At 39.8% G+C, this 25,844-nt stretch overlaps 1 protein-coding gene across 2 annotated transcripts in view; it reads left to right on the top strand.

The window, feature by feature from the left end:
* PTPRB (protein tyrosine phosphatase receptor type B) overlaps positions 1-20,258 on the top strand; it is a 58,077-nt gene extending 37,819 nt beyond the window's left edge. The window contains exons 15-34 of one of the 2 annotated variants that reach the window (XM_068190204.1): positions 287-556; positions 1,186-1,449; positions 2,281-2,544; positions 2,916-3,197; positions 4,376-4,654; positions 6,548-6,697; positions 7,916-8,159; positions 9,335-9,441; positions 9,953-10,052; positions 11,520-11,603; positions 11,707-11,724; positions 11,829-11,910; positions 12,360-12,450; positions 13,603-13,679; positions 14,488-14,622; positions 15,690-15,812; positions 16,016-16,179; positions 16,562-16,697; positions 19,092-19,212; positions 19,940-20,258. In XM_068190204.1, coding sequence (XP_068046305.1) covers positions 287-556; positions 1,186-1,449; positions 2,281-2,544; positions 2,916-3,197; positions 4,376-4,654; positions 6,548-6,697; positions 7,916-8,159; positions 9,335-9,441; positions 9,953-10,052; positions 11,520-11,603; positions 11,707-11,724; positions 11,829-11,910; positions 12,360-12,450; positions 13,603-13,679; positions 14,488-14,622; positions 15,690-15,812; positions 16,016-16,179; positions 16,562-16,697; positions 19,092-19,212; positions 19,940-19,962 — 3,014 coding nt within the window. In that variant the 3' untranslated portion in view covers positions 19,963-20,258. Of the gene's footprint in view, positions 1-286; positions 557-1,185; positions 1,450-2,280; positions 2,545-2,915; positions 3,198-4,375; positions 4,655-6,547; positions 6,698-7,915; positions 8,160-9,334; positions 9,442-9,952; positions 10,053-11,519; positions 11,604-11,706; positions 11,911-12,359; positions 12,451-13,602; positions 13,680-14,487; positions 14,623-15,689; positions 15,813-16,015; positions 16,180-16,561; positions 16,698-19,091; positions 19,213-19,939 lie in introns of those variants that run through there. The other variant, XM_068190203.1, reaches the window with a different exon arrangement.
* The last annotated feature ends 5,586 nt before the right edge of the window (positions 20,259-25,844 follow it).

Below are 25,844 nucleotides of genomic sequence, written 5' to 3'. Positions count from 1 at the left end.
TGGTAGCCTATATATATATATATATATATATATATATATATATATATATATATATATATTGCTTCTCCATCCCTAGTTCAGATATTCATGATCTCTGTAACTTCATCTGTTTGTATTTATGTTTAGGAATTAGTTGTTTGCATAAACATATGCACAGACATTTATTTTCCCACAAGTGAACCTGAAAATATATAGAGTTCTGTTCTGTTAATTACTTTATTCAGATTTATGTATTGAATGGTCTGTATTTAACTGGTAATATCCTGCCTTTAATTGTTGCTTCCAGTTCCAGCCTCTGTCCAGGAATTATTAGCCCATCATGCTTACAGCAGTCATTCCTTGTTAGTAACCTGGCAGAAAGCTCCTGGTGTAGCTGAAAGATATGACATTCTGCTCTTGAACGAGCAAGGAATCCTCCTGAGTAACAAATCAGAGCCGGCTACTGCCAAACAGCACAAATTTGAAGATTTACTAGCTGGCAAGAAGTATAAAATACAAGTTTTGACAGTCAGTGGTGGACTCTTCAGTAAGCGTGCAGAAACTGTTGGCCGAACAGGTAATTAGAACATCTTGACTTACTTATACTTCCCTCAGTCCGATATCATTAAATACATGAACCATCTGTATATTTTAATTCTACAAAGATTCTAGTAAGGTACAGACTCTGGATGTTTATGCATCATTTTTCTTGATACATGCTTTGCATGTGAATCTGAAATTTATTATCATAATAATGTGGCCATGGTTCATAATAAGGAAATTAAACCAAAATGCTGAATGCTTCCCTCTGTCTTTTGTGGAAATATCTGAATGCTTTATTGTCATCAAGTTTTTAATTCACCATCTCAAGGTTCTTGGTGCAGGATTTGATGTGAATACACACTTCTAAACTCAAGGCCAAGTTTTGCTTGCAGTCTTTACTGATTTATAGTTTCATGTAGAAGCTAGAGGGCAGCTCTATTTGAGCACAGTTTAAAGAATCAGGCATTCTGAGAAATAAAAAGATTGTATTGGAGAGATTCAGTGGCATTTCATAAATGCTTTCCTCTTGTTTCTGACAGATGCTATTGATATTACTTAGCTATTTGTGGCTTAATTGAAATGTGTTACAGCCATGAGTTTATTAAAGGTTCAGCTTAGTGCCTAGACTCTGATATTTACTCTTACATTTATCCTTCTTTTCAGTTCCAGCAGCTGTTACAAATCTGAAAGTCACAGAGAAGACCACTGACCGACTGTCCTTCAGCTGGACCACCTCTCAAGGGGAGCTTGATTCGTATAACATCTTCCTATACAATCCAGACAAGTCGCTTCATGACAGGATTTCAGGAGAGCAGCATCTCCAGCAGTGTTCGTTCCAGAACCTACGTCAAGGCAGGATGTATCGAATGGTGATTGTTACACACAGTGGAGACCTCACTAACGAGTCAACTGTCTATGGAAGAACAGGCAAGAACACCTAAGAAAACCATTTGTCTCCAGTGTGGTGCTCATGGGGGACACCAGTGAGCTGGTCTGAGTCTGATGCTCATACTAGATTAGAGCAACTACTAGAAGTATCAAAATCGGCTCTAATATGTAAAAAGCATTAAATATATAAAAACATAAATTCTGAATGATGTAGTTACAGCAGAAAAAATGAAGAACCCTACAACAGTTCCCAGGAGCTCATGTCAGAAGAAAGACATCCCAGTGTATGCTCCTTAAGCAGAAAAATAGCTGTTTCCCATCCTAAAAGCAATATTGGCCTGAGTGGAAAAAGGAAAAAGGCAAAGCAAGTAGGGTTAATGGGATAGGCAGTCTGCCAATGAAATAAAACTTGTTTCCCATGGGAAGCTCTGGCTGCAGCTCTGTCTTTGTTCAGCCACATGTGGGAAGCAGAGTTTTCTAAGCAGCTCTAGCAGCTCTGCCATTCTGTGAAACCTTTCTTTATTCCCCTGTGGCGCCATATAGGAGCCCATCTGTGGGACTACATCTGCACAGTGGTGCACTTTTTCAGCTACCTTAGAAATGGGTTTCCAAATACTGACTAAGAAAAAGCTGCTTAACATCTGCAAAACTATCCATTATAAACATTGCAACCTCTTTTGGTAAGAGTGGCAGTTCAAAATAATAAAGGAAGCTACTGAGATAACCTTTCTGCTTTTCAGCCAGCTGTGGTGGGAGTCTAATTTATGAAATTATTATCATTACAGGACAAGTAGGTCTGCTTGACCTTTTTGCTTCTTCTCACCCAAAGGATGTTCTACATAAAGTAATATTCATTCCTCCTTTTTTCAGTACCAGCCCCAGTTGTTGGTCTCAAGGCATCCAACCGAAACATGACAGACAGTCTGTGGTTCACTTGGGGTCCAGCAGCAGGAGATGTTGACTTCTATGAGCTGAATCTTTACAACCCAAATGGGACACAGAAAGAAACTGAGCAAAGGAAAGACCTGGAAGAGTGGCATTTCCAGGGCCTCATTCCTGGCAGAAAGTATACTTTAGTTGTGGTGACTCACAGTGGTGACCTGACCAACACAGCAAATGCTGAAGGAAGAACAGGTATGGGATTTTTTTTAGTCCCATCTCTTTGAATTCATTAGTTCACAACTATGCAACAGACTTGTTCTAAGGGAGGATTTATTATAAGAGTCATTGAAGGTATGAAGATGAAGGATAACCTTAAGTGCATTAGAACAATGGAATGTGAAAGAAAAGCAGTCAGCACTGTTTTTCTTTCAAAGGCTCAGGAATATGTTACGACTGTGAAAGTCACCATCATCAGCACAGGTGCAGTAGCTGACTGTGTATACAAGATAATACAAGCTACTTTGTGATGCATGAAGAAAATAATCCATGTTTCATTTTATTTGTCTTGTGTAAAAATTTGTTAAGAATCTTTTTTCTCTCCTTTTTCCCCCCTTTCTGCATAGCACCCAGCCCTCCTAACACTGTGTCGTTTACTGATGTTGCAAACACTTCTTTATCAATCACTTGGCTGGGTCCTCCAGACTGGACAGACTATGATGATTTTGAGGTGCAGTGGCTTCCAAAGGATCCCCTCACAGTATTCAATCCCTACAGCAGCAGCAAATCTAAAGTACGCATCATCTATGGCCTGAGACCAGGGAGACTCTATGAGTTCAGTGTCAGAACTGTCAGTGGCGACAGCTGGAAGACATACAGTCAGTCACAGTCTGCAAGTGTGAGAACAAGTAAGTAAAAATTTCCATTGCACCCTAACACTCAGCTGAAGAAGATACAAAACTGTAAAATATTACCAATTCCTTATGCAATCAGTCATTTCCATTAATAGAGCCATGAATGACAATGATGAATTCAACTAGATTCTAAGCCCTTTCTGTGTCCAAGGTCAGCTGTTTAAAGACTGATAATGGACATACATTTATAATCTTTACATCCAGAGTCAAGCTGTTTGCTTGCATAGCCTGAATCAATCAGTTTCAGGGGTAAAATAAGGCTGAATATCCAAACTTCTCTGATGGTAGTATATTGAAATAATTATGTTTCTGAATAAGACAGGAAGGATGAAAGAAACTGTGCTGTACTAGATTTGAAACTGGAATCAGTGTTTCACTGCTCTGCATTTCTGCCCATATCTGTGAATCTATTTCATCTCTAGCTGTCTCTAGCAACTTCAGTAACAGGGTGAATTGAAAAAGTAACATGAAATCATGAAATTGTAAAAATAACTGATTTGTGGCAAATCCTCATGTCATTTGGGGTGGCATTCAGCTCTAAATTGACATCTATGTTTAGTAAGCTATGTACTCTTTAATAGAGCATAATAATTAAAATTTCACCTGTATTTAATCACTTAACTGTAGATGCCTGGCATCTGAGAGTGAAATCCTGTCTTTGTTACATGTTGTATGATATAAAAGGTGCTCCCATATTACATGGATGAAGCATATTTCTATGTTATATTTTAGTAATATGGACACATCACATGCTGCCCCGGAAACCAATCATGAGATGACAGTATCAGTATTGACTGATATAGGTGACCACAAGGAGCCCTCAAATAAGTTGTAACAATGTTCTAGAAATCCATTTCTTTGTGGTGTTGCTGTTCATGTTAAGACTTCATCAAGTGGGAGTTTTTTCCTTCTTTTCACAATTAATTACTGGAGTTTCACAATGCTAATGGGGCGGATGTCACTAGATCTGATTTCAGATGGCTAAAATGAGTTAGAAAGCCTTACATAATAATCAGGCAGAACACATTTGCAGGACAACTGGGAATTCTGACTCCCAACCTCCTGCTCTGATCTGATGGTTGATGTAGAATCTAGGAGCTGTAGTGTGAGCAGAGAGTGTATGACACCTGTTCCTTTTCCCACTGAGTTTCAACTTCTCAATATTTCTCTAGAGCCAGACAAGATACAAAGCCTTCACTGTCGGCCCCAAACCTCTACTGCCATTGCGTGTTCCTGGACTCCTCCCGATTCTGACTTTGATGGGTATAGTGTTGAGTGCAAGAAGATGGACACCCGTGAAGTGGAATTTTCTAAAAGGATAGAAAAAGACAAATCTCTACTTAATATTATGACCCTTGTTCCCCACAAGCGATATCTGGTGTCCATCAAGGTGCATTCTGCAGACATGACGAGTGAAGTGGTTGAAGACAGCACCATCACAATGATTGATCGTAAGTGGAATTCAGAGTTGCCCTGAAGACAGGCATTGAGCAGCAGTAAGCAATTGCTCATGTTGCTTAGACAATAAAAGGAGTTCTGAACTCCACAACTGCCAGTGTATGGAGTGGTGGCCGAAGCAGACTTTGAAGCCATCCTTTGGTCCATGTTGTGACAGACAATGCAGGATTTTAACTATATTGCCTCTCATTACATTGCCAGACCCAATTATTTGGCTCATTCATGAAATATAGCCTGAGAAACATAAATACTTTGTCCTTATCATCAGACGCCTTGTCTTCATCAGCTGTCTTCATGCTCACTGCTCGGCTTTCTGTATCTGGCTTTTTTCCCTTCATTGATGGTAGCCATCCTCAGCACAAATATCCATCAATAAGGATATTGGATTATAGTACTGCATTCTCTTTTGGTGTCTATAGACTCTTCTGAGGTGCTACCTGACCAAATCACCTGTAGGACTTTTACCTGAGGGAGGATCCAGATTTCTATAGCATGTGCTTTGAAACAGATTCTTCAGTTTCTCTACCCATAGGCTGCTGACTGGAGTGTATCAGTAGCATCTGCTGGTACCTCTGCACTGCCAGGCATCACTGCAGTCAACAGCCTGCCACTGCTGACTCTAGAGGTGCCTCAGATTTTGCACTACCTCAGGATTCAGTGGCACAGCACAATGCAGAGACCTGCACTGTTCCAGGGCTAAACTGAAAAATGACCAAGAGTCCTATATTCCAGGATGCCCCTGTAGCTGCTTATTAAAAGTCATGTTTGTGTGAAATGCTAGATCATAAAAATTATGTTTCCTTTGGGAGCTATTGAGCTAAGCTAGAGTTCAGTCACCAAACTACCTTCTCCTTTGCCCATCAGTTGCCTTTTAATCTCCTTTCTCTATCACAAAGGATATTACAAATCCAGACCTAGTTATTCATGTCACAAGAAGTGAGACTGAGTCCTGTTTGAAGGTTTGCTGATCATGTTTATTCTTATTTGGTTTATGTTAATGTTTGTTTATTGTGACTTACTTGTTTTGAACACTGCTGCTCTCCCAGACCCTGGTTAACACTGGAGGCCCTACCTCAAGGGAACACAAAAAACTGCAGCTAGATTTTGTAGATGTAAGAGGTCAAGTTAAAAAGCATATAAATGTATGAATTTTTGTTCTTTTGGCATTCTAAAAACTTTTGAAATTTAGCCACCTGCTTATGGTTTTTATATGTTTCCCATATATGCAATATAGTTTCAGTACTACAGATTTTTAAAAGAATCTGCATTGTAGATCCTTAAAATCCCCACTTTTGCTGCACTCTCTTCCCTATGTACTTCACTTTCCAGTTTACTTCTACTGTGTCACTGTTCAAGGTATGGTTTTGTATCATACAGAGAACGTTTCCTATGGAAATTTTGCAGTCAGTATAGAAAATGGTACTCTGTAGTTGAATGCTGTGTCTGGCTAACCCTGGCTGTTCCTCTGGAAAAGAAAGAAGAAATATAGATGCTTATGATAGGTAACTTCTGTAGTGAGTGTGTTAAGTGCCCTCCACATACTTGGCTTAAACCTGTGTTGTTTTCAGCAGCTACAATTTCTGTTTTCATAGGCTTGACATGACATTAATGCATTTCCATGTGGGCTTCTGCAGGAATTCATACTGAGGAGGTGTCACTCTTATTATGGTGAACACACTGCTGGCTTGTTTCATCTTCTGGCAGTTTCACTGTGGGAGGTGAAGACACTTTTTTGATTGCAAAGAGAATAGAATCAGAGACTTGGGTCCAGGCAACCAAGATTTATTACAAATTGCATTTTCCTTATTAGGTCTAGCTCGCAGCAAGTACATAGGTAATGCTTTTTCTCTATTTTGTATTTATTTTCTATTTATTTAATTACTCAGGTCCTCCTCAGCCACCTCCAGATGTACGAGTGAACAAAAAAGAGGTGCTGATTACCAAATCCTCCATCAACTTTACTTTTAATTGCAGCTGGTTCAGTGATACTAATGGAGCTGTGAAGTACTTTACTGTGGTTGTGAGGGAGGCTGATGGTAAGTGTAATGATTTAATGCTATTCTCTCTATAGCCAATAAAATTTACATGGGGAAGTACATCCCTATCACTGCACAGCAAAGGAGTTTCTCCTCTTCTAATGGCTGAGTCTCGCACAGGTTTTGTATCTATACTTCCTCCCTAGCTGGAGAATGTAGGGAGTCCTATTCTCAGAGAGTCTGTAGCAACTACAGAGCTCAGACAGAAGCAGTACTCTAGATTACACTGTCGTGTATGTTCAGACAATTTTTATAGTTGAAGGCTTATGTTGATTGCTATTGCCAGTGAACAGAGATCTGTGCCTTGCTATGCACAGATTTCAAAAGGTAGTTTAAATGTTAGGTGCAAACACTGAAATGCAACCCCTTTGGAGAGTCTCAGTAAGCCATGCTGAGAAGCCGCAGGTCTGCCAGGTGCTGTTTGCTAACTGAAGAAAATGACTTTGCATGCAGCACTATAAAACAGAACAGAAATTGTCCTTGTGACATGCGTGGACATGCTCCCTTTCTACATCTGACCTGTTGTTGAGACGTGTGTCTGGCAAATCAGATACATGTCTCAACAATTTATTACTTGTTTTTAGAAGTGGCTTCATTCACTGGCATACCAGGACATAATTTGTGACCTTTATGAAAATTTGTTAATCTCTCTGTCCATCAGCCCTTAGAAAAAAAAAAAACAGATAATATTTCCACTGTCTGCTTTGGCCATGTTTGGGCAAACTATAAAGCTCTTTGAGAAAGGGACTACTAATTACCATAGCTTTGCCTATCTGAGTCTCTTCCAGTATTGTGAATTTACATTCAGGGGGCCCCTGTTATTTCCCTACTGTAATTTTTTTTCTCTATACAGTAGAATTGTCAGTTTATGGGTTTTTTACTTGCTTTTTGAAATATCTAGTAGTAGGATCCAGGAATCTGGATCACAAAAACTCCCACCAACAGCACAGGAAAAAATGTCATCATATTTGACGTGTGCATGCCTATTGCAGCAAAAGTTGCACTGAGGACTTGTGAGGAAATCTGCCTAAAAAATAATGGAAAGGTTGGTACGAGAAACAAGGCACCCTAACCATTGTAGCTTTGTATTCATGAGGTAGCCTCCAGGAAATAGAAAACTGGATAAGAACATGTCTGTCAAGAGCTTGAGCCAATAAACCTCATCACATTAATGGCTGTGGCATCTAAACCATCTGTCTTTCTCTGCACATGATGTAGGTAGTGAAGGACCAAAGCCTGATGAGCAGCACCCATTACCTTCCTACCTGGAGTACAAACACAATGACTCTATACGCATCTACCAGACAAATTATTTTGCCAGTAGCTGTGCTGAAAACCCTGACAGTGACTATAAAAGCTTTGACATTAAGCTTGGAGGAGAAATGGAAAATCTGGGAGGAAAGTGTGATCCAGATCGCCAGAAATTCTGCGATGGACCTCTAAAGCCTCGAACTGCGTATAGGTTAGACTTATACTGGTAGTTGTGCTCCGTCGCATTATTAGGCTTGGTGTCATCTGCGTGCCTGATCCACTTGAGCTTCAGTAGATTAGTAACTACATTGTATAATGTTCTTTGTGTTTCACTGGAAATTTATGAAAGCTTTATCCATGCCCCTGTTCCATAGGTAAGAGCCAGTCATTCACTAGCATGGGAATGATATGATTAATTATGAACAAAACTCTGTGTAGTGAATAGGTTTATTTATTTACCCCAACTTGATGGGAAGCTCTCCTATTGCTGCTCAACATTTCTTTGGAAAGACTGAAGACGGTTGGCTCAGTTAGAAGAGTACTTAACAGAAGAAGAGAAGCATGCTTCACTCAGTCTGGCAGAACTACCCCACTTGTTCTTTTGGAACAAGCTAGAAAAACCTGGAGGCCATTTTATCCTGTAGCACCATTCTCAGGCTCCAGAGCTAGGTCCAGGTTATCCATAGGGTGGAGAAGAGGATGGTTGCCAAGACCAGCCTCAGCAGTTACACTGGCTGTGAGACCAAACATGAGCTCCAGTGTGGTTCAGTGACACCCCTCCCACAGGCAAATACTGTCCTAAGAGATCTGTAAGCTGCTCACTGAAAAGCCACATGGACAGAAGGCACATGCCAAGGAGTGCCCACTGTGCCTCTCAGCTTCTTCATCATCAATAAAACAATGCTAGCCTACTATAGGCTGCTCTCATTAGGGCACATTTTCCAAAACATCAGTCTGGGAAGTACCCACGTTACCAGGAGAACAAAGAGGACTATAACATTTATCCATTAGCACACTCGTGCCCAGCCAAGTGAAGGGAAAGTGTCCCCTCTGAGAAACATTTCTGAGTCCTCTCTCCTCTGCAGCTTCTGCTAGTGCTGCCTTTAGACATGGTCAGGCTGTGTGTGCCAGCAGCCAGAGCCCCATCTGTTACCTCTGCCAGGGGTACCTCAGAGTCCTCCACCTGTACTAGCTGGGCTCCCCCATATTTAACTCAGGGATCAGTATTATTAATTAAGTAGAAGACTGATTAACTCAGGTGTCTGTATTAAGAATTATCTGTGGTCAGTAGAAAGGTTTTAGTTGTCTCAAAGGGGCAAATGAGTTTTTACTTTTCTGCTGTTGGTTCTGAACGTCTGATGAGCCTTTTTTTACTGTGTTTTTTAGAATCAGCATACGAGCTTTTACTCAGCTTTTCAATGAAGACCCAAAGGAACTCCCTAAACCGCTCTTTGCAGACACCTTCTTCTCCTTACCGATCACTACAGAGGCAGGTTAGTTTCAGGCTGTTATCAGTGACTGTGCCATGTGATTATATATTGTGCCTAAGAATACTCTGGCATCTAGATCTATTTGTAAGGAGTGGAACAAAGCTTGTTGTGCATGTCTTGAGGGCTGCTCTGAGAGGAACCTGACTTGGCTTATCTACCGTTAAAGGAAAATTCAGAGGACTGCTTGACAGACCTGCTGAAAGTAGAGAAAAGGAAAAATGCTCAGTGAGGCTATCACCAAGAAAGCTTCTAACAGCAAGAGAACCACTCCCATATGATGGAGTTTTTGCTTTCTTTTACTGTGGTTGGGAGGGAAAAATTTTAATTTTAATGTTTTGAAAAAATGAGGACAGAAAATCAAGGCCACATTTTGGCTAAGTGTTTTAATGCCTTACATTTCCTTGTATTTAGCTATTTTCTTCAGCTGATAATAACAGAACGCCTGAAAGTTATTGATTCTCGGATGCATTGGTCCTTTCCTCAAGATATATAAATACACTGGTTTTTTTTCTAGAGCCTCTCTTTGGAGTCATTGAAGGTGTGAGTGCTGGCTTGTTTCTGATTGTGATGTTGATGGCTGTTACTGCTTTATTTGTCTGCAGACAAAAAGTTGGGTAAGCTGACTCTTTTTGTCAGTCTCTGTTATTGAAGTTGTGTCAAATTATATTCATTTAAGTAATACAATTGATTAGGCATAGCTAAAAATTGGATGGATGCACTGAACTGTTCAACATATAAAATCTATGTCCCCCCAAATTCTGTACACACAGTATACAATTAATGACTTGCTTATTAAGAAATCTATTTATATTTAATTCAAATGGTGTCAGAATTATGTCATAGAGGATCCTTGTAACTTTTAGTTTGCAGTAGGAGTCTGAATAGTTCTGAATAACAAATGCTTTATCATTCAAACTTTTATCTTCTGGGAAAAATATCTTTTGTCAAAAAATGAAGTGTTTCAGCTTAATTGCATCTGCATTGTAGATGGGAAGCCATTCATTTAGACTTTATCATTTAACTTCAAAAATACTGAGATGTAGCATTAGCTCAGTGTCCAAAAGATTAGCTCAAACTTTGCTTCTCATCTTTTGTCAGTTATAGTTGTATATTTCACATTACAGATGAATCTTAAATGGTGAACTTGAATCTTTTTTAAAAATTAAATAGTATATGTCGACAGAAAAAATCTTTATCCACTTAAACTATTTGGCATGACTGAGAGATGTGAAATTGTTTTTAGTTTCTGAAATTAGAAAAAAACCCTCAACATTTCCAGTGCATGAGAAACACTGCAAGTCTGAAATGCAGTTCTTTTACTGATACAAAATTAAGTTGATATGTTTTTGAATTTGCTTTTCATACGCCAGAATTTCAGATTGAAAAACCCTGTTTTCTGATTAGTCATAGTTTTAGCCAAAATAGATAAACTTCATTATAGAATGTGGTTTCTTGTTGTAAGTTATCTACCCAGCAGGATGGCAGTAATACTGGTATGGTTTTCCCACATCAGACATAAAGAAAAAGTGTTCTCTAAGGGAGGTGTCTTGATGGAGGAGATGGCAGCAAAAAGATTAAAGGCAACACTAACTGTGTGGAGTAAGTACCACTTCTGTGGCTTTCCCAAAGCCTGCTGTGGTTATGCCACTTACTCCTGCCACAAATGTGGGCATCTGCTACAGACCTGGTCTGCAGAGTGGGTGTGCTGGAAGCCGTAGACGTTTTACAGCTCTGAAAATCTATCTCTGTGTTCCTCTACATGTAGAGAATCAACAGATTTAGGGTCCATCTTAGCACAGGACACCCTCCTTAGTGATGGATTGGGCTGCTTGTGTTTCAGAACAAGAAAAATGTCTTACTACCTGTGCCATACATACACTCCACATCACTATTGCCAAGCTAAAATACAGCAAAACTGTGAGCCTCGGCTAAGAGCAATGTCACAGGATCAGAGCCAAAATCAAAACCCACTGGAAAACAGTAAACTGGAAAAAAAAAATTTAAGAAAGTATAACTTAGTGCCAACTCTTACCAGTTTCAAAACTTAATGATATAACAGAATACCTTCCTTTTTGTTCCAGCAATGGCCATGAGAGACCTACAGCAAGGCTGAACATTCGCAGAGACAGGCCACTGTCAGTCCATTTGAACTTGGGGCAAAAAGGGTAATGTAAAAAGTTTGGTTTTTTAACATAGCATTATGGTTGAACAGACCCATCTGATCACTTACTGATGAAGTGTTTCTTTTTCTTTTGAAATAATTTCCAGGTACCGGAAAACTTCCAGGTAAAAAGAAAAAATTAATACCTAAAAAACTTCTTGGTAACCAACTGGATAAATTATGACCGTGATTCATCCTGTGATTTTCTTCCTCCTGTTGAATATTTCAGTCCGATCAAAGTCAGCCACTTTGAAGCACACTTCACCAAACTTCAAGCAGACTCCAACTACCTTCTGTCCAAGGAGTATGAGGTGGGATCCTAACCTAGGCAAAGGACTTGCCTTGTGAAGGGGTGGGCTGACTGAATCAACTGATTAATATATTAGAAAGGCCTGCATTTGTTTGTCTTATTCTCACAAATCCAAAAAGGTGGAGCATTTAATTTGAACTCCACTTGTCTATGTGCAGAAACCAACTCTTCATTTGGCATCTTCTGGTTGGCAGCCTCTCCCTGGTACTTGTTTGGCTGAGATTAGGAGCATTTGTTTGTATGGCACATCTGTGTGATAAAGTGTGGAGGGCAGCCATGCACTTGCTTTAAAACAGTATGATTACCTATGTAATTTCAGGGTTTTTTTTATAAAAAAGCACCTGTTTTCTGTCCATGGCCTTTGAGAGCTGATGGGCACTATTTCCCTCTGTGTTGTCTTGTCCTTTAATTATTTTCACCTCACATTTTATTCCTATTCCTTTTTTGCAGGACTTGAAAGATGTGGGTCGAAACCAGACATGTGACATAGCACTTCTGCCAGAGAACAGAGGGAAAAATCGATACAATAATATATTGCCCTGTGAGTTTTGGCTTTGGTTGTGTAATATTACATCACACCAGCTATTTTTCACTTTTTTTCAGCAAGCCTAGTGGAAAAGAGTGCAGCCAATCCCTTCCCTCCTTTCTGTCCGAGATGAAATATCTCTGCCAGCTGAGGTTCTTGTGCTAGGAGGCAGATGATGCATGGCCCTGAATGGCTTCACAGAGACCAGTAATTTAATTTCACACTAGAGGTGTAATGACTAGCATTCAGTCCAGGGAGAAAAAGCTCCAGCTATTAGGGGCATTCAGTCACTGCTGATAACAAGGATAGTAGAAATAACAGTAGAGTTTTTTACATACGGGGTATCATCCACTCAGTGCTCTTTGACGACCTTGCCAAATCTTTGTTCTTCAGAGTACACAGCAAACCTACTATATATACAATGTAGAGCTAGTGTGATTCTGCATGGTAAGGCATATGTGTCAAGTTAACCCTGTTCTTCTCAGGCAAGACCTGTCTGTCATTGAGAGGTTCCTCCTTTAATCTCCTGCCTGTCATTTTGGAGGTAGAACATTGAGGAGGAACACCACATAACTCACTGCTCCACATCCCCACTAATGGATGTGGCGTGTGCTGGCAGCACAGCCTCTTCTGTGTCCTGCCTACTCATGCCAGCAATGACACCTGACTGAGATCCAACATGGCATTGTCTCACAAAGCAGTGTCCTGGCAGCTCAGGCACTGTGTGTTTCTGTACAGCGGGCCCTTCACCTACAGAAGATGTTTGGCCTGTTCAGCATTAGTTCATAATATCACTGAAGTGCAACTGTTCTTTGAAGGGCAGAGATGGGCACTGCTTTCCAGTACAGCATACTTCTGCTAGGATCAAAAGAGGATGCTATTTTGGCCCTTTTGTTGTCGTAACAAATCCTACACAGTTCAGCAGAGAGAATTCAGTATATTTACTGCATCCTTCTTACCCATCTGTCTCCTAGTCTCTGGAACACTCCACAGCACTCACAGATTAAAGAGGCAGTAAAACCAGCAGTTATTCCTTATAAATTAACTCTTCATATAAAATCTTGTAATAGTGCTGGCAGTCCTTTCAGAAACGCATTTCTGTAAGTGCTGAGAGGGACTGAAAATCAAGACCTAGCCCTAAGCCTCTTGTAATCAATTTCTTGCTAGATGATACATCAAGAGTGAAGCTTTCCAATGTGGATGATGACCCTTGCTCAGACTACATTAATGCAAGCTACATACCAGTAAGTGACTCATGGGTGGTGTTTTACAGTCCTCCTTCCAGTGGTAATTTTTCCTTCATCTAAAACTGAATATAAAGCTGGATGGTTAAGGCTCCCCTCCCCCTTCCTTGATTCACTTGAGCTAAAAAACTAAGAACTCATTTTGTGGGTGTGCTGAAAGACTGTGTCTGACTACCATTAAGTTAACTGTGAGTGATTTACCCAGCACTTAAGGACACTTTCTTGCATTGCTATAGTTATATAAGATAGCAAGTCTAATTGGCCAAGGACATATTTTTATAGGTTGCTGATTTTATACAGTGTCCACAACAACTGTAGCTATCACTGCAGGTGGCATCCTCACTGTGGAGCTGTAGCTCATCCTGACAGCATTGGCTCCTTGCAGGGTGATAAAACTGGCTGAAATTAAAATAATGCTCTTTGCCAAAGAGTTATGATTGATAATAGCAGTGGCTTTAGCAATCCAGATTTCAAACCAGAACTCAGGTAGTTTATTAAAAATGATAAATAAAACAAAAACCTCTAGCAGTTTTAAAATTGCTTGAGAGTGTGCCAAATGTAAAAGAACAATGGAAAGCTTTGACTGTCACAAAAGGAACAGTATTTAGATAAACTGCCACAGTCTCTTCCTTCTCTCTATTCCAATGAGTCATTTGCTTTCAGGTCCAAGGCAACAATTTAGCTTTCAAAACTATTGTCCCACCAAGGGTTGCTGCAGAGCCCTGTCTGCAACCCCAAGGCTTGTTCATTTGTTAGAAGATTTTTTTTCTGCCTTTTTGGAAACTAATGGAGTTCTCTTTATTTGCAGGGCAATAATTTCCGCAGGGAATACATAGCAACTCAGGGCCCTTTACCTGGAACCAAAGATGACTTCTGGAAGATGGCATGGGAGCAAAATGTTCACAATATTGTCATGGTAACCCAGTGTGTTGAGAAGGGCCGGGTAAGTAGTGACTCTTCTTTGTCTCTTTTAATTGTGTGTCAAATGTCTGCTTTAACATCTGTTAAAACTCACTTGCTTCTTACTTGCATCACACTAAAGCCAAAAAGAACCCAGTCAAGGAGACACACACCATGAAAGAAAAGGTATAATATAAAGACTGGAGACAGATTAAGGCTGTGAAGTGAGGATACACAGACTGTGTATCCTCATGCAGCACGTCAAGGCTAGGATAAGGAACAGAGTGATTCTGGTCTCTAATCCAGGACTTTGTTCACTAGACAATTCTCTTCAGCATGCAGAAGAACACCCACCAAAAAAAAAGTGCCTGTTTATCACATCAACTCTGATCAACTTCTGCTTTAAATATAAGCTCTGGTGAACAAATTTTGATCAGTAAATACATCACATTATCTCTGATATTTAAGCCCTGATGTAGTTAGCAAAGAGACCACTCATGCACTTAACACTCTTCCTAAGTGCAGGTGTAGCATACCTCCCCAGGTATGACCACGTCCTGTCCCTTTGTAAGACAGTGACTAGATCTGTAAGAAGATTAAACAAATTTGAAGTAGTGATCCTCAAGTGGCACATATAGGGTCACTTCCTCTCAGCTTACCATTTTTTCCTGACGAGGGGGTGAAAGCTGACACAGAATAGGATCTGTGTCCTTCTGCCTCTCACTGGTTCCAAGTGGGACCCTACTGCCATGTCTCAGCAAGAGGTGAGCAAGGGGCACTGGAGGCATAGCTCTCATCCAAGCAGAGATTCGAGAAGAGTTGGCACAGAAAAAATGCCCTATAAGAAGGCATCAATGAAGTACTTCTAATTCCCCACATCACAAATGAATTATGGGAACTTTCACTTCCCATCCCTATGCTAACCCATTCCCATGCCAGACCCTGTTTGTTGATATGGCAGAGTGGCATTTCTCTCTGAATTCCGCTGCTGCCTTTCTTCATTCATCCTCAGGCACAAGAGGTCTGAAATCTGCTTCTGCCAATGCAGGATGGTGGCATTGTTTGTAGCTGTTTTGACCACTAAATCTGTCTTTCCTTGTGTCCCTGCAGGTAAAGTGTGATCAATACTGGCCCCATGACCAGGATTCCTTGTACTATGGAGACCTGATTGTTGAGATGTTGTCTGAATCAGTGCTCCCAGAGTGGACAATACGAGAGTTTAAAATCTGCAGTGTATGTTTGCATTTTTTTCTTTCCTGATTAATTGGCTTAAAACACTTGCAAGGCTAAATTAGGAAGGTTTATTTTGCTGTACCACAATTGCATCATGCTTGACCCCCCCTCTGGTGGAAGCTATAGCATTTTCTCTGAAGGTACCTGTTCTATGTGTCCCGTTCTCTCTTGTCCTGATAACCCACACTTTTGAATCCCAACAGGAAGAGCAGCTTGACTCAACAAGACTCATTCGTCACTTCCACTACACTGTATGGCCAGATCATGGTGTGCCAGAGACTACCCAGTCCCTGATTCAGTTTGTCAGAACTGTAAGAGATTATATCAACAGGACCCCAGACACAGGACCAAGTATTGTACACTGCAGGTATGTGCAGCAGCAAAAGGTCAGTGGCACAGAGCCCTTGTGCCTACCCTTGGGAAAATCCCAAATCTTCATCCCTGTTAGACTATGGGCAGCTGCAGAATCTGAGAGATAGGTGATGGTCTTAAGATTCCAGATACATCAGAGCAGTATTCCCAAGGCACATGTATTCACCCACAACCTCACCCTGGAGATGGCTTGAAAATTATCCTTAGGGAACCACTAACCACAGTGGTCTCTGTGGTGCTGCTGCAGAGAATGAAAGTGTCAGCAGCTGCCACCACTCATCAGCTTTTATATTCTTTGCTTTTGCATTCTTAAATTGCCCATGTGCTGCTGTTGTTGTTGCTTTTAAATCTCTTGGGTTGGTTTTTTTTTTTTCCAGTGCTGGTGTTGGCAGGACTGGCACATTTATTGCACTGGACCGAATCCTGCAACAGCTGGATTCAAAGGACATTGTTGACATTTATGCAGCAGTCCATGATCTAAGGCTTCACCGCGTTCACATGGTTCAGACAGAGGTAAGGTTTGGATAGCCTGCTATGCAGCAACAACAGCTACAGTATGTAATAATCAGTCTCATCTTAAAGGCTCTCAAAGCACTTTGCATTTTCTCCACTGTGAAATATGAGCTAGATGTATTTTAGCTCTGTGAGAACTTCCAGTCCAGGTTTTTTTCCATTGGCTCTCTTAGAGAGGGTCCAAGCCATAAAAAGTTGCAGTTATGCTTCCTGTAGATTTCTCCTTTTTTTTGCCCTGGCCTATAATCACCCTAGCAGCATTATGCATCAGGCACTTAACAGCTCACAGTTGCTTCGCTGTGGAGTCCAGTAAATGAGCTTTAAGTGAAGATAGGTCCTTCAGGGATAGGTTTGGAAGACAAGCCTAAACCAGACAGATAGGTTGACATAATGGGAAAGAGGAATGCAGGACAGAGAAAATTAGATATATGCAATTTTAAAACTCTGGCCACTGTGACCTTGTGCCTTTGAAGTTTATGTTTTATTGAGCTGCTCTGTCATATTCATTACAATGATTTTGGAAAGTTGATTGGCATTCTCCTAACATACTATGGAAAAGCAAGTACATTTGTAAAATAAAAGTTTTGTATTTCTTTCTGTGCTTTTAAATGGCAAGAAAATAATGTTATACTGATAGGAGCTAAACATTTAGGAGCTGATTTAATAAAGGCGTTTTGTGGAGTTAGTCTGTACATTTTCCCTGTGAACCGTTAATAGAAGAATGAGAAGAAGTTTGATGCGTCTGCCTGTAGCTTGATACTAATGGACCTCTTTGCTGCAATTTGGAAACCGATATGTCAGTGACAGCGTTTTCTGATAGATATAAAAGTCTCATATGGGTATAAAGAGAGGCCCAGCTGGGAGCACAAAACTAAGGGGCTCCTGGAAATATCTTAATTACAGAAGACCTTCTGTTGGAGGGGAGACAGGTTCCCAGCCTAGTCTCTGCATCTTCAAAGACAGATCCTCCTACATTCCCATCATCCATAGTCTGCAAAGGCAGACAGATATCTCAGGAGGATGGCTCTTTTTTCTTAGCTGGAAAAAAGAGGCAACTACCTCAAGAGCCTAAATTTGACTTACAAACAACTAAAGTTGTGTGAAACAAAACCTGCCTTTTGGCATGAGCTTGACATGACATCTAAGTCAAAAGGCAGCCAGATCCACACAAAAGTAAAAAGCCACAGTACCATCATACTTGACAATATTCAGTCACAGAAAAACAGTAGCAATAAAACAATACCTCTGCTTCAGACTTGGTTCAACATTGTTTAAATCAAGAGACTGGAGGTGGAGACAGGCAAGGGAAAACTCTGTGCATCAGCTCAAAAGGCAGCATGCTACAGCAGCTGTAACTATTCCAGCTGAAAAATGTCTTTGCCAAACAAAGTCTCTCTGCTCGGCCAACTTTCCATCATGTTGGTGGGTGGGGTGCAGGGTTCTGCTCCGCAGAGAGAGCAGTTGCATGTGCATAAAGGCAGATCTCCTCACTTTCCCAGAGCCAGAGCACTGAGAGAAAGACACAGAGCAATGGCCAAAGATGTGAGGGGAGAAAATACATGTACTTATTGAAGAAATTATGTATTTGAGATAATGATTAAAAGGTACACCTTGATATATAAAGATGCTTGGCCTGACTTTTGGGTACCATGTTACACTAATCAAAAGACTATTATGACCTATGCCATAAAACACAAAGAGTAGCAAAGCATGAAAGTTGAACAATCTGTTCTGTCAAGATAGTTTGGTGAGTAATCAACAGTCAATAACATGCTGACCCTCCTTACTTTGGTTGTGAATGTCATCTTAGCTCCATTCTATGAAAAGGCTGTCATTTGCTATATAATCAGAAACAATCTTAGAACTTATGCTGGATCTGAAAAAAATAGTTTTTTCAGAGATTTTTCTGATTTTTTCAGAGCTTTAGGTTTCTCACAGTTGTCTGAAATATTTATATGTTATTATAAAATTCTGTGGAAAATATTTATTTTCAGAACAAAAAGAAATATCAGGAAATTGTTTGTCTTTCCTACATGCTTCCCTGTGCATATTAATTCTTCTACATATACCTTATTCCAAAGCATTCAGAAGCAGTATCTATCCAACACAGCACCATGTGAAATTGCACTTTGCAGTTGCTACAGCTTTCACTAATGGCATGATCTGTCAAAACATACTGTGTTCATTTATGTTTTACTGATATTATTTCTAAAGAGAGGTGATCACAAAAGTTTACTATATTACTAGTGTGAAAAGGAGATTAATTTTAGAATGATATTTTCATTTTTAACACCACCCTTGATTTTTTGAGGGAGTTGGCTTGTAACGATTTTTTGCAGTACAGAAAATTAAATTACAAAATTCCTCAGTGTCTTAAAAACAAATCTTTTGCAGTGTCAATATGTGTATCTGCATCAATGTGTGAGAGACGTGCTAAGAGCCAGAAAACTTCGCAGTGAACAAGAAAATCCCTTATTTCCAATATATGAAAATGTGAATCCAGAGTATCACAGAGGTAACTGCAAGTTTATCAAATTGTAAAATGTGTCAAATGTAGTAGCTCACTGACAGTATAATTGAGGGGGAATTTTGCTGTCTTGAACTATTGATATTTCTTTACTTTCTGGACCTTCATTTGTTCCCTCTGCTCTTCTCATTCTTGCAGTTGTGTCTTTATTTTCTCCCTTAGCAGTGCCCTAGGCTGTGCTCTTTCTTTCTCCTCAGACTCCCTATTCTTGTAGGCTCCTTTTCCTAGCCTACATCCAGTCCCTTGCTGATGAGAGTGGCATTAGTAGCAAACCTGGCACTAGCACTGCCCTTCACTTCCTGGGCCCATGGCCAGAGGACCAGTATGGAGAAGCTGTAAGCAGTGGTCACCTTGTGCCTTGGTAGTGCTGATTCTTAAGGGATGTAGAAGTTTTTAGGGTCAAGACAGAAGGATCTCAGTAATTCCACAAATTTTGGACATTAGGAATTAGGATTATATCATAAGAAATCAAAATAATTTTCTTGATCTAGCCTGTAGAAATTGGAGTTGTCATATACAGGTAGAACAGGCTTGGAGGACACCATGAACTGAAATATCCAGGTTTCACACATTGAGAGTCCAAGCAGAGGTAGGATCTGAACTTTAGCTGTCACATCTATCACCAGCCAGTGCTGCTGCCACACAGCTACCTCTCAGAGCACTGCTGAATCTGTGTTGATTTACTTTTTCTAATCTCATTTTTCCTTGCTTTCAGATGCTGTTTATTCAAGGCACTAAGAATGTTAGAGATACCTGCTTTTGTGAACACATTTGTTTTTTTTATGTATGTATTTCATGCACCAGAAAGGTGCCAGACCTTTTGGTTGACACTGTGTATAATTTATTGGTCTGGTGATTTTTTTAAAGATATATAATTTAAATGTAATAGATATTAATGTATATAATTGTATTTTGGCGTTATGTAAATATGTATTTTTTCTATATTGTTTATATTAATATTATGCTTCAGATAATATTATTTTTTCTTATCACAGTTTTTATAAACTGTTCTACATAAACTATTTTAAATTGTATGGCTAACAGGACTGCTGCGTTTGGGGCGCTATTGGCATGACACGGAAAATGTCCTATACAGAGAACTTCCTTTCTAAAAAATATTTCAGTGTTTGTGAGATGAAATAAGCTACAATTAAGCAAGGGAACAGTAGTCCTGTATAGGAATTACAATGCTATTCTACACTTTCAACTTACCGCTTTTCATCTGACAAAAATGGGAGTAACCCATATCACAGTGGCGTACCTTTTACAGAACTCATAAACAACTGAGCAAAACAGGGTTCACCTCACTAGAAGCAACTGTTTCAGTCTAGTGTGACATAGTAGAAAAATATCAAACAACATACACTGCAGTGAAGTCTAGCAGACCTTTCTCTGACCAAATACTTTGAGGGGAGACAGGTCACATCCTGATTTCTTTACACTGGTTTAAGAGAGCAGAATCAGAACACAACTTGTGTCTATGCACTTTCACATGTGTAAAATTTTAATTAAGAAAGGTGTTCAAAGACACTCCTCAGACATTTGTGTTAACAGACCTGTGAGGATGTGAAGTCTGGCAGCTTCATAGCTCATCAGAAACAGTGCTGTACCATGACAGCATGTACCATGCTGTACTCTCTTAAAAAAGTGGAGAGATTGCAAACATATTGAAACAAAGACATATAAAGGTATGTATCCCACAGTATACTCACCTGGAGTAAAGCTGCACTTTGCCCCAAGTGTTGGTATCCTTCACATGCCACTTGCTTTTACAAAGGGACAGCTTGGCCCCAGCATGTCTACATAGAAAGAATTCTCCAGTGGAATGTTACCTGATGTCACTGCCACAGGGGCAGTTGGAATGGACAAAGGCTCATCAAGGAATATAGGCTAGCAGGGCTGTCCTGATCATTGAATCATCTAATGTTTTGGGTTGGAAGAGACATTAAAGATCATCTAGTTCCAACCCCCATGCCCCCAGGCAGAGGCTCATTACTGAAAACATGTTTAAAATTCAAAACATATCAATTTAATTTTGTATCAATAAAATGACAGCAAGCAGTACAGGCAAAGAGCACTTACTGGGTATCCTGCCGAGCCAAGCGGATTATGCACAGCCTCTCTCTCCTCTGCAAAGAGGCATCTCATTCAAGGGTCTAAACACTCTGTTGAGCTATTACTTATCTTTATAAAATGCTCCTCAAACAGTGAAGAGGTAGTACACAGTTTAGTTCCACCATGAAAAGAAGGAAGGGCTTCATAGTTCTTCTTTCATATATCTACCCATACTTTTCATAGAGAAAACAGCTTATTGCTGAAGACAAGTGCCTGAATTCCACTTCCGTTTTGGAGAAAAAGAAATATTTCTGAAGGTCTTCTGAGAATAAGTAACTAGCAAACTGACAGACTGAGTGCCTAACTGAGGAACTCCAGTGCGACAGCAGGACTGTGCATATCCATGTTATTCTAGTTTTCCTAGAGAAGGTAACAGCCTGATAATCACTCTTCCTACTCCATCTGAAATCTCATCCTTTCTTGACCAAATACCCTCACATACCTCAGAATCCACCCTTCAAATCAGCTTTCACAGCTGCTCAGAATATGTAAATTTGGTTATTCTTTTTAGGTATTTCTGAATGAAAATACTGCTCATTCCCTCCTGCACAGGCTCTTTGGCACCACACAAACCTTAAAATTCACCACCCTTAATGGAAACCAAAGAAGAAGGGAACTAGTTTTAGAGTGGAAGACATTTTCACAAAGGAGAGTCTAAGCAAAACCAAAAAGAAATGTGAACATTTTCTGCAGATGCTTTCTTTTCTCTATTTCCTTTGCTAGATGGCTAGGTTAGCAAGCAAGGACAAACAATGACAGCTTTAGATCGACTGTTGATCAGGCTTATAACTTCTGCACTTAAGGCATTGTGAAAACTGCTGTTGTGTTACATGCACTGCATTTGGTCCTTTCTTTTTTGCAGGGGTAGCCAAGGAACGAAGATCAGCATGTTAGTTACCAGCAGTACAATTACACTGTTAACACACACCAAGTGTACACTATAAATTACCTCACACTCTATATCACCGTGTCATTTTTAATGCCGAGGGAAATGGAGCTCACTCAATACTATATGATCTGAGGGCAAAAGTCTGATTGCATGCTCTGTATGCGTGTTGTTCATCATTTTCAGAAAGACACACATCATTCTGCAGATTATTTTATCATTCTCAGCTCCCTTGTCTGCAGCTACAGAGTTCATACAGGTGTACCCAAAGTGATGTTATAAGAGACAGCTAGTTTCATCTTTTCTCTCAGCTAATAATAGATACAGTTCATAAGCCTCTTCCTCCTCATCACTTCATAACATGACAGATAACCTTAAACACTCTGGCACAATGCTCTTGAGCAGCTTTACATTTCTGCCCAAGTAGATCACACATGAGATTGTATACACACATTATTGCTCTGGTTCTGCTCTCCAGCCAATTCTGCTCATATGAAACCAGTGTAAATCCACTGAGAAAAAGTAAAAAAAAGTATATGTGTAGCATTTTGTTAATATACAACGCCTACTTATCAGTATAAGTAGTTATATTTACTGTGCCTCTAAGCTGAATGACAGGGCTGATGGGAAATTGTTAATGTAACAACAATACATTTGAGAGAGCTTGTGTGCTGAACAAAGCTCTTAAGGAAAAAGACATCTTTTGAATGTCCTTGATGATATTCAGAATTCCCTTCTTGATGTTTCCCAATAATAATGTTAGAAAGCAAGGCTAGTGTTGTTGCTGATCCATAAGCTAAGATTTGCACATTTAGAGCCCATCCTTTGAATCTTCTGCATTGTCCACAAAGCTACCTGAGTATTTTCATGAAAGTCAACTGGAATGCTTGCCTGAAGAAAATACCATTCCACTTCTGAAGCACTTGCAGGGTTGGGCTTTTAGGTTAATTCAAATTTTTGTATTGAAAGTTATTTAATAATGAAAAAATTGTAATAAATATTTTTTAATCTGTGCAATAAAATTACAAGATCCACTAGCGATTGTAGGGGAAAAATAGATTTTACATAGCTGGAGTTAATAAATGATATTTTTTGTTACTAATGGAACACAAAAGTGGGTGAGAGAAATAGGCATACTGTGAAGATGTCAAAAAGTGCAACTTTATACATTTTTCTTTGCTGCTATAGTTATTTAGCAATAAATAATGCCTAAAATGCCAGAAATATTATTTTGTGCCATAATATGCTATGAATTTCCTTCCAGTTGTAGAACAGAGAAAAGAAAATGTGTGAGCTTTAAGTTTATATTATGTATTTTATATGGTTATTTACACTTTGACTTTGAAAGCACAAAGCTAAACACTAGACAGATAGGAGTACATGAGCACTTAGCTGTGCTCCTCAGCCTGGGATTTAATATATGGACTAGAGGGATGAGAACAATAGCCATCAAATCACTCTATCAGCATCTCTCTCCAAGAAATGCATCTGACACTCAGAGATACAGCCTACCACAGCCACAGCTTCATGTCCAAGGAGTACCTTGGCAGGTGCCTAACATTTATTCGGACTTCTTTCAGTACTTCAGACGTACAGTTTGTGTAAATAAAATGCAATATAGACTGACCACCACTCCTTCATGGCCCTGTCACAGATATCTGGGCTCTGGAGCTGTGAGCTCTGGGACCTATAATCCCAGGATGCCGGAACTTTCAATTGAAATGCGTGCTCACCCCAGGTGAGCACTTGGGCAACTTCCTGTAGACCCCGTGCCCTCAACTGTCTCCCTCACACTGACAAAATCAAACTCTTGACCTGTTGGTAGCACCTCTATGGCCAAAGCAAACTGGTTTGTTATCAGTGACCTCACAGATCAACGGCTGGTTCAAACTGGGATTTTTTTCTTTTAAAGGCTAGCAGGAAATACTGGAGACTAGGGACTAGCTAATTGAGAAAAAACTGTGGAATTGGGACATATACAGTGCCAGAAATGCTGGTAGTCTAATATCCATGACAGTTTAGTTGTTTCTTGGTTTATTTGAAAGCTAGAGAAATACTGTAAGTAGCATTAGGAAGTAACATTAGGAAGTTATATATTGCTCTAGAGCAGGGCAGTACACTATAGTGAAAACCCCACAGTTTTGAAATGTGGCTAGCCATAAATTCTTTGCCAGTGCCTGGAGTAAAGTGTCTGAAAAACATTTTCAGTTCTTATTCCATGCTCATATGCAATATAATTACTTATAATTGTTTTCCTAACAAACACTGGGTGAACACAGAACTGTGCTACTATTGTCAATTTAATTTATGCATTTAAGTATATTTTTATATTTTTAGCTACAGTCAACAAATCAAATATATTTGAGTGTATTTTACACATTTTTATAAATACTTCATTAATAAAATATTCATTTGAAAAAAATCACATTCTTGTCTTCTGTTTGACTGCCTTTTCATTATGGATTTTGTTGTCCTGCTGCTCAGAGAAAAGGTCATAAGTCAGTTTGAGACAGTCTTCAGAGAACATTACATTCATCAGAAGCCTCAGCCTGCTGGGGAAAAAAGAGGCTCTGGCCTCTTTTTGCCCGCTGGCCCGATTAGTGCCCATGTGGAAAGGTACCGTTGTTCTCTTCTCCTCCCTGGTTTCGTGCCCTCCTTTAATAAGCCAGATACTGTCTTGGTTACACAGTGGATATTTGAAACCCCAGTGGGTCTCGAACTTGAGTGCCTGTTTAGAGACATTTTTCCAGGCAGTTGTACCAATTAGTACCACACTGCACCTCCATCACTGCCTGCCCCTCGAGGATCTGAGCCATGCTTTTTAACAAATGTGTTTCTTCTCCTTCTGCTCTCCACAGGTCTTAAAAACCATTAGCATAACCATTCTTGTGGGGTCAGGGTGCTTGGCAGGGGTGCTTGGTGTTTACTGCTAATGCTCTCTCTCAGTTACTCCTTATTGGTCATCAGAAGTGTTTAAGACAAGTTTGCTTAAAAGAAGGGATGATTTATTGACTTGTACTGTGAACTGTTTGCTGAGGGGATGTGCAGCGAAGGCAGAGGCAGTTGTGAGATTTTTTCTTTGTGATATAAAAGTTTATCTCTGAATTGTGCTCTGTCCTGAAACCAATGTAGACACAAAAGAGGAGTGATAAAAATAAAATAATGTACAGTTAATATCTCCACATAAGAAAAGCAAGGCCAACATTGCAGACAAGGGTAGATAAGAATGTTTTGACAAGGTACAGCACGGAAACTAAAGAGTCTCTTCTAGTTCAGCAAGAGCATAGTGGTTGATTCCTGTTAAAATATCCCCAGAATCTAGTTTTTAACTTTGATATTTTTACATGCACTTGATTTGTACCTGGACTTCATACCTATGAGCTGGTGGTTTTGTCTGATAAAGTCATCTCCTGTACCCTAATCTCAGTTTTCTGTCTGTGCCTGTCTTCACTATCAGTTGCTTTGTTATACCCTAGAAATAGCTGCTTAGTTATCTTATGGCAGGCAGAACGTAGCAATGCTGGTGTGTCAGCAAATACCACAAGTGAAAATTTCAGATGTTACTAGTCAAGGCTTTGCACATCACTCTGGTACAATACCACTCCCAACCTGGAGTGGT

This window comes from Anomalospiza imberbis, chromosome 5 (assembly GCF_031753505.1).
Source record: "Anomalospiza imberbis isolate Cuckoo-Finch-1a 21T00152 chromosome 5, ASM3175350v1, whole genome shotgun sequence".
NCBI lineage: Eukaryota > Metazoa > Chordata > Aves > Passeriformes > Viduidae > Anomalospiza > Anomalospiza imberbis.
Note: the sequence above shows the minus strand (reverse complement) of the source record. Positions and strands in the feature narration are given on the sequence as shown.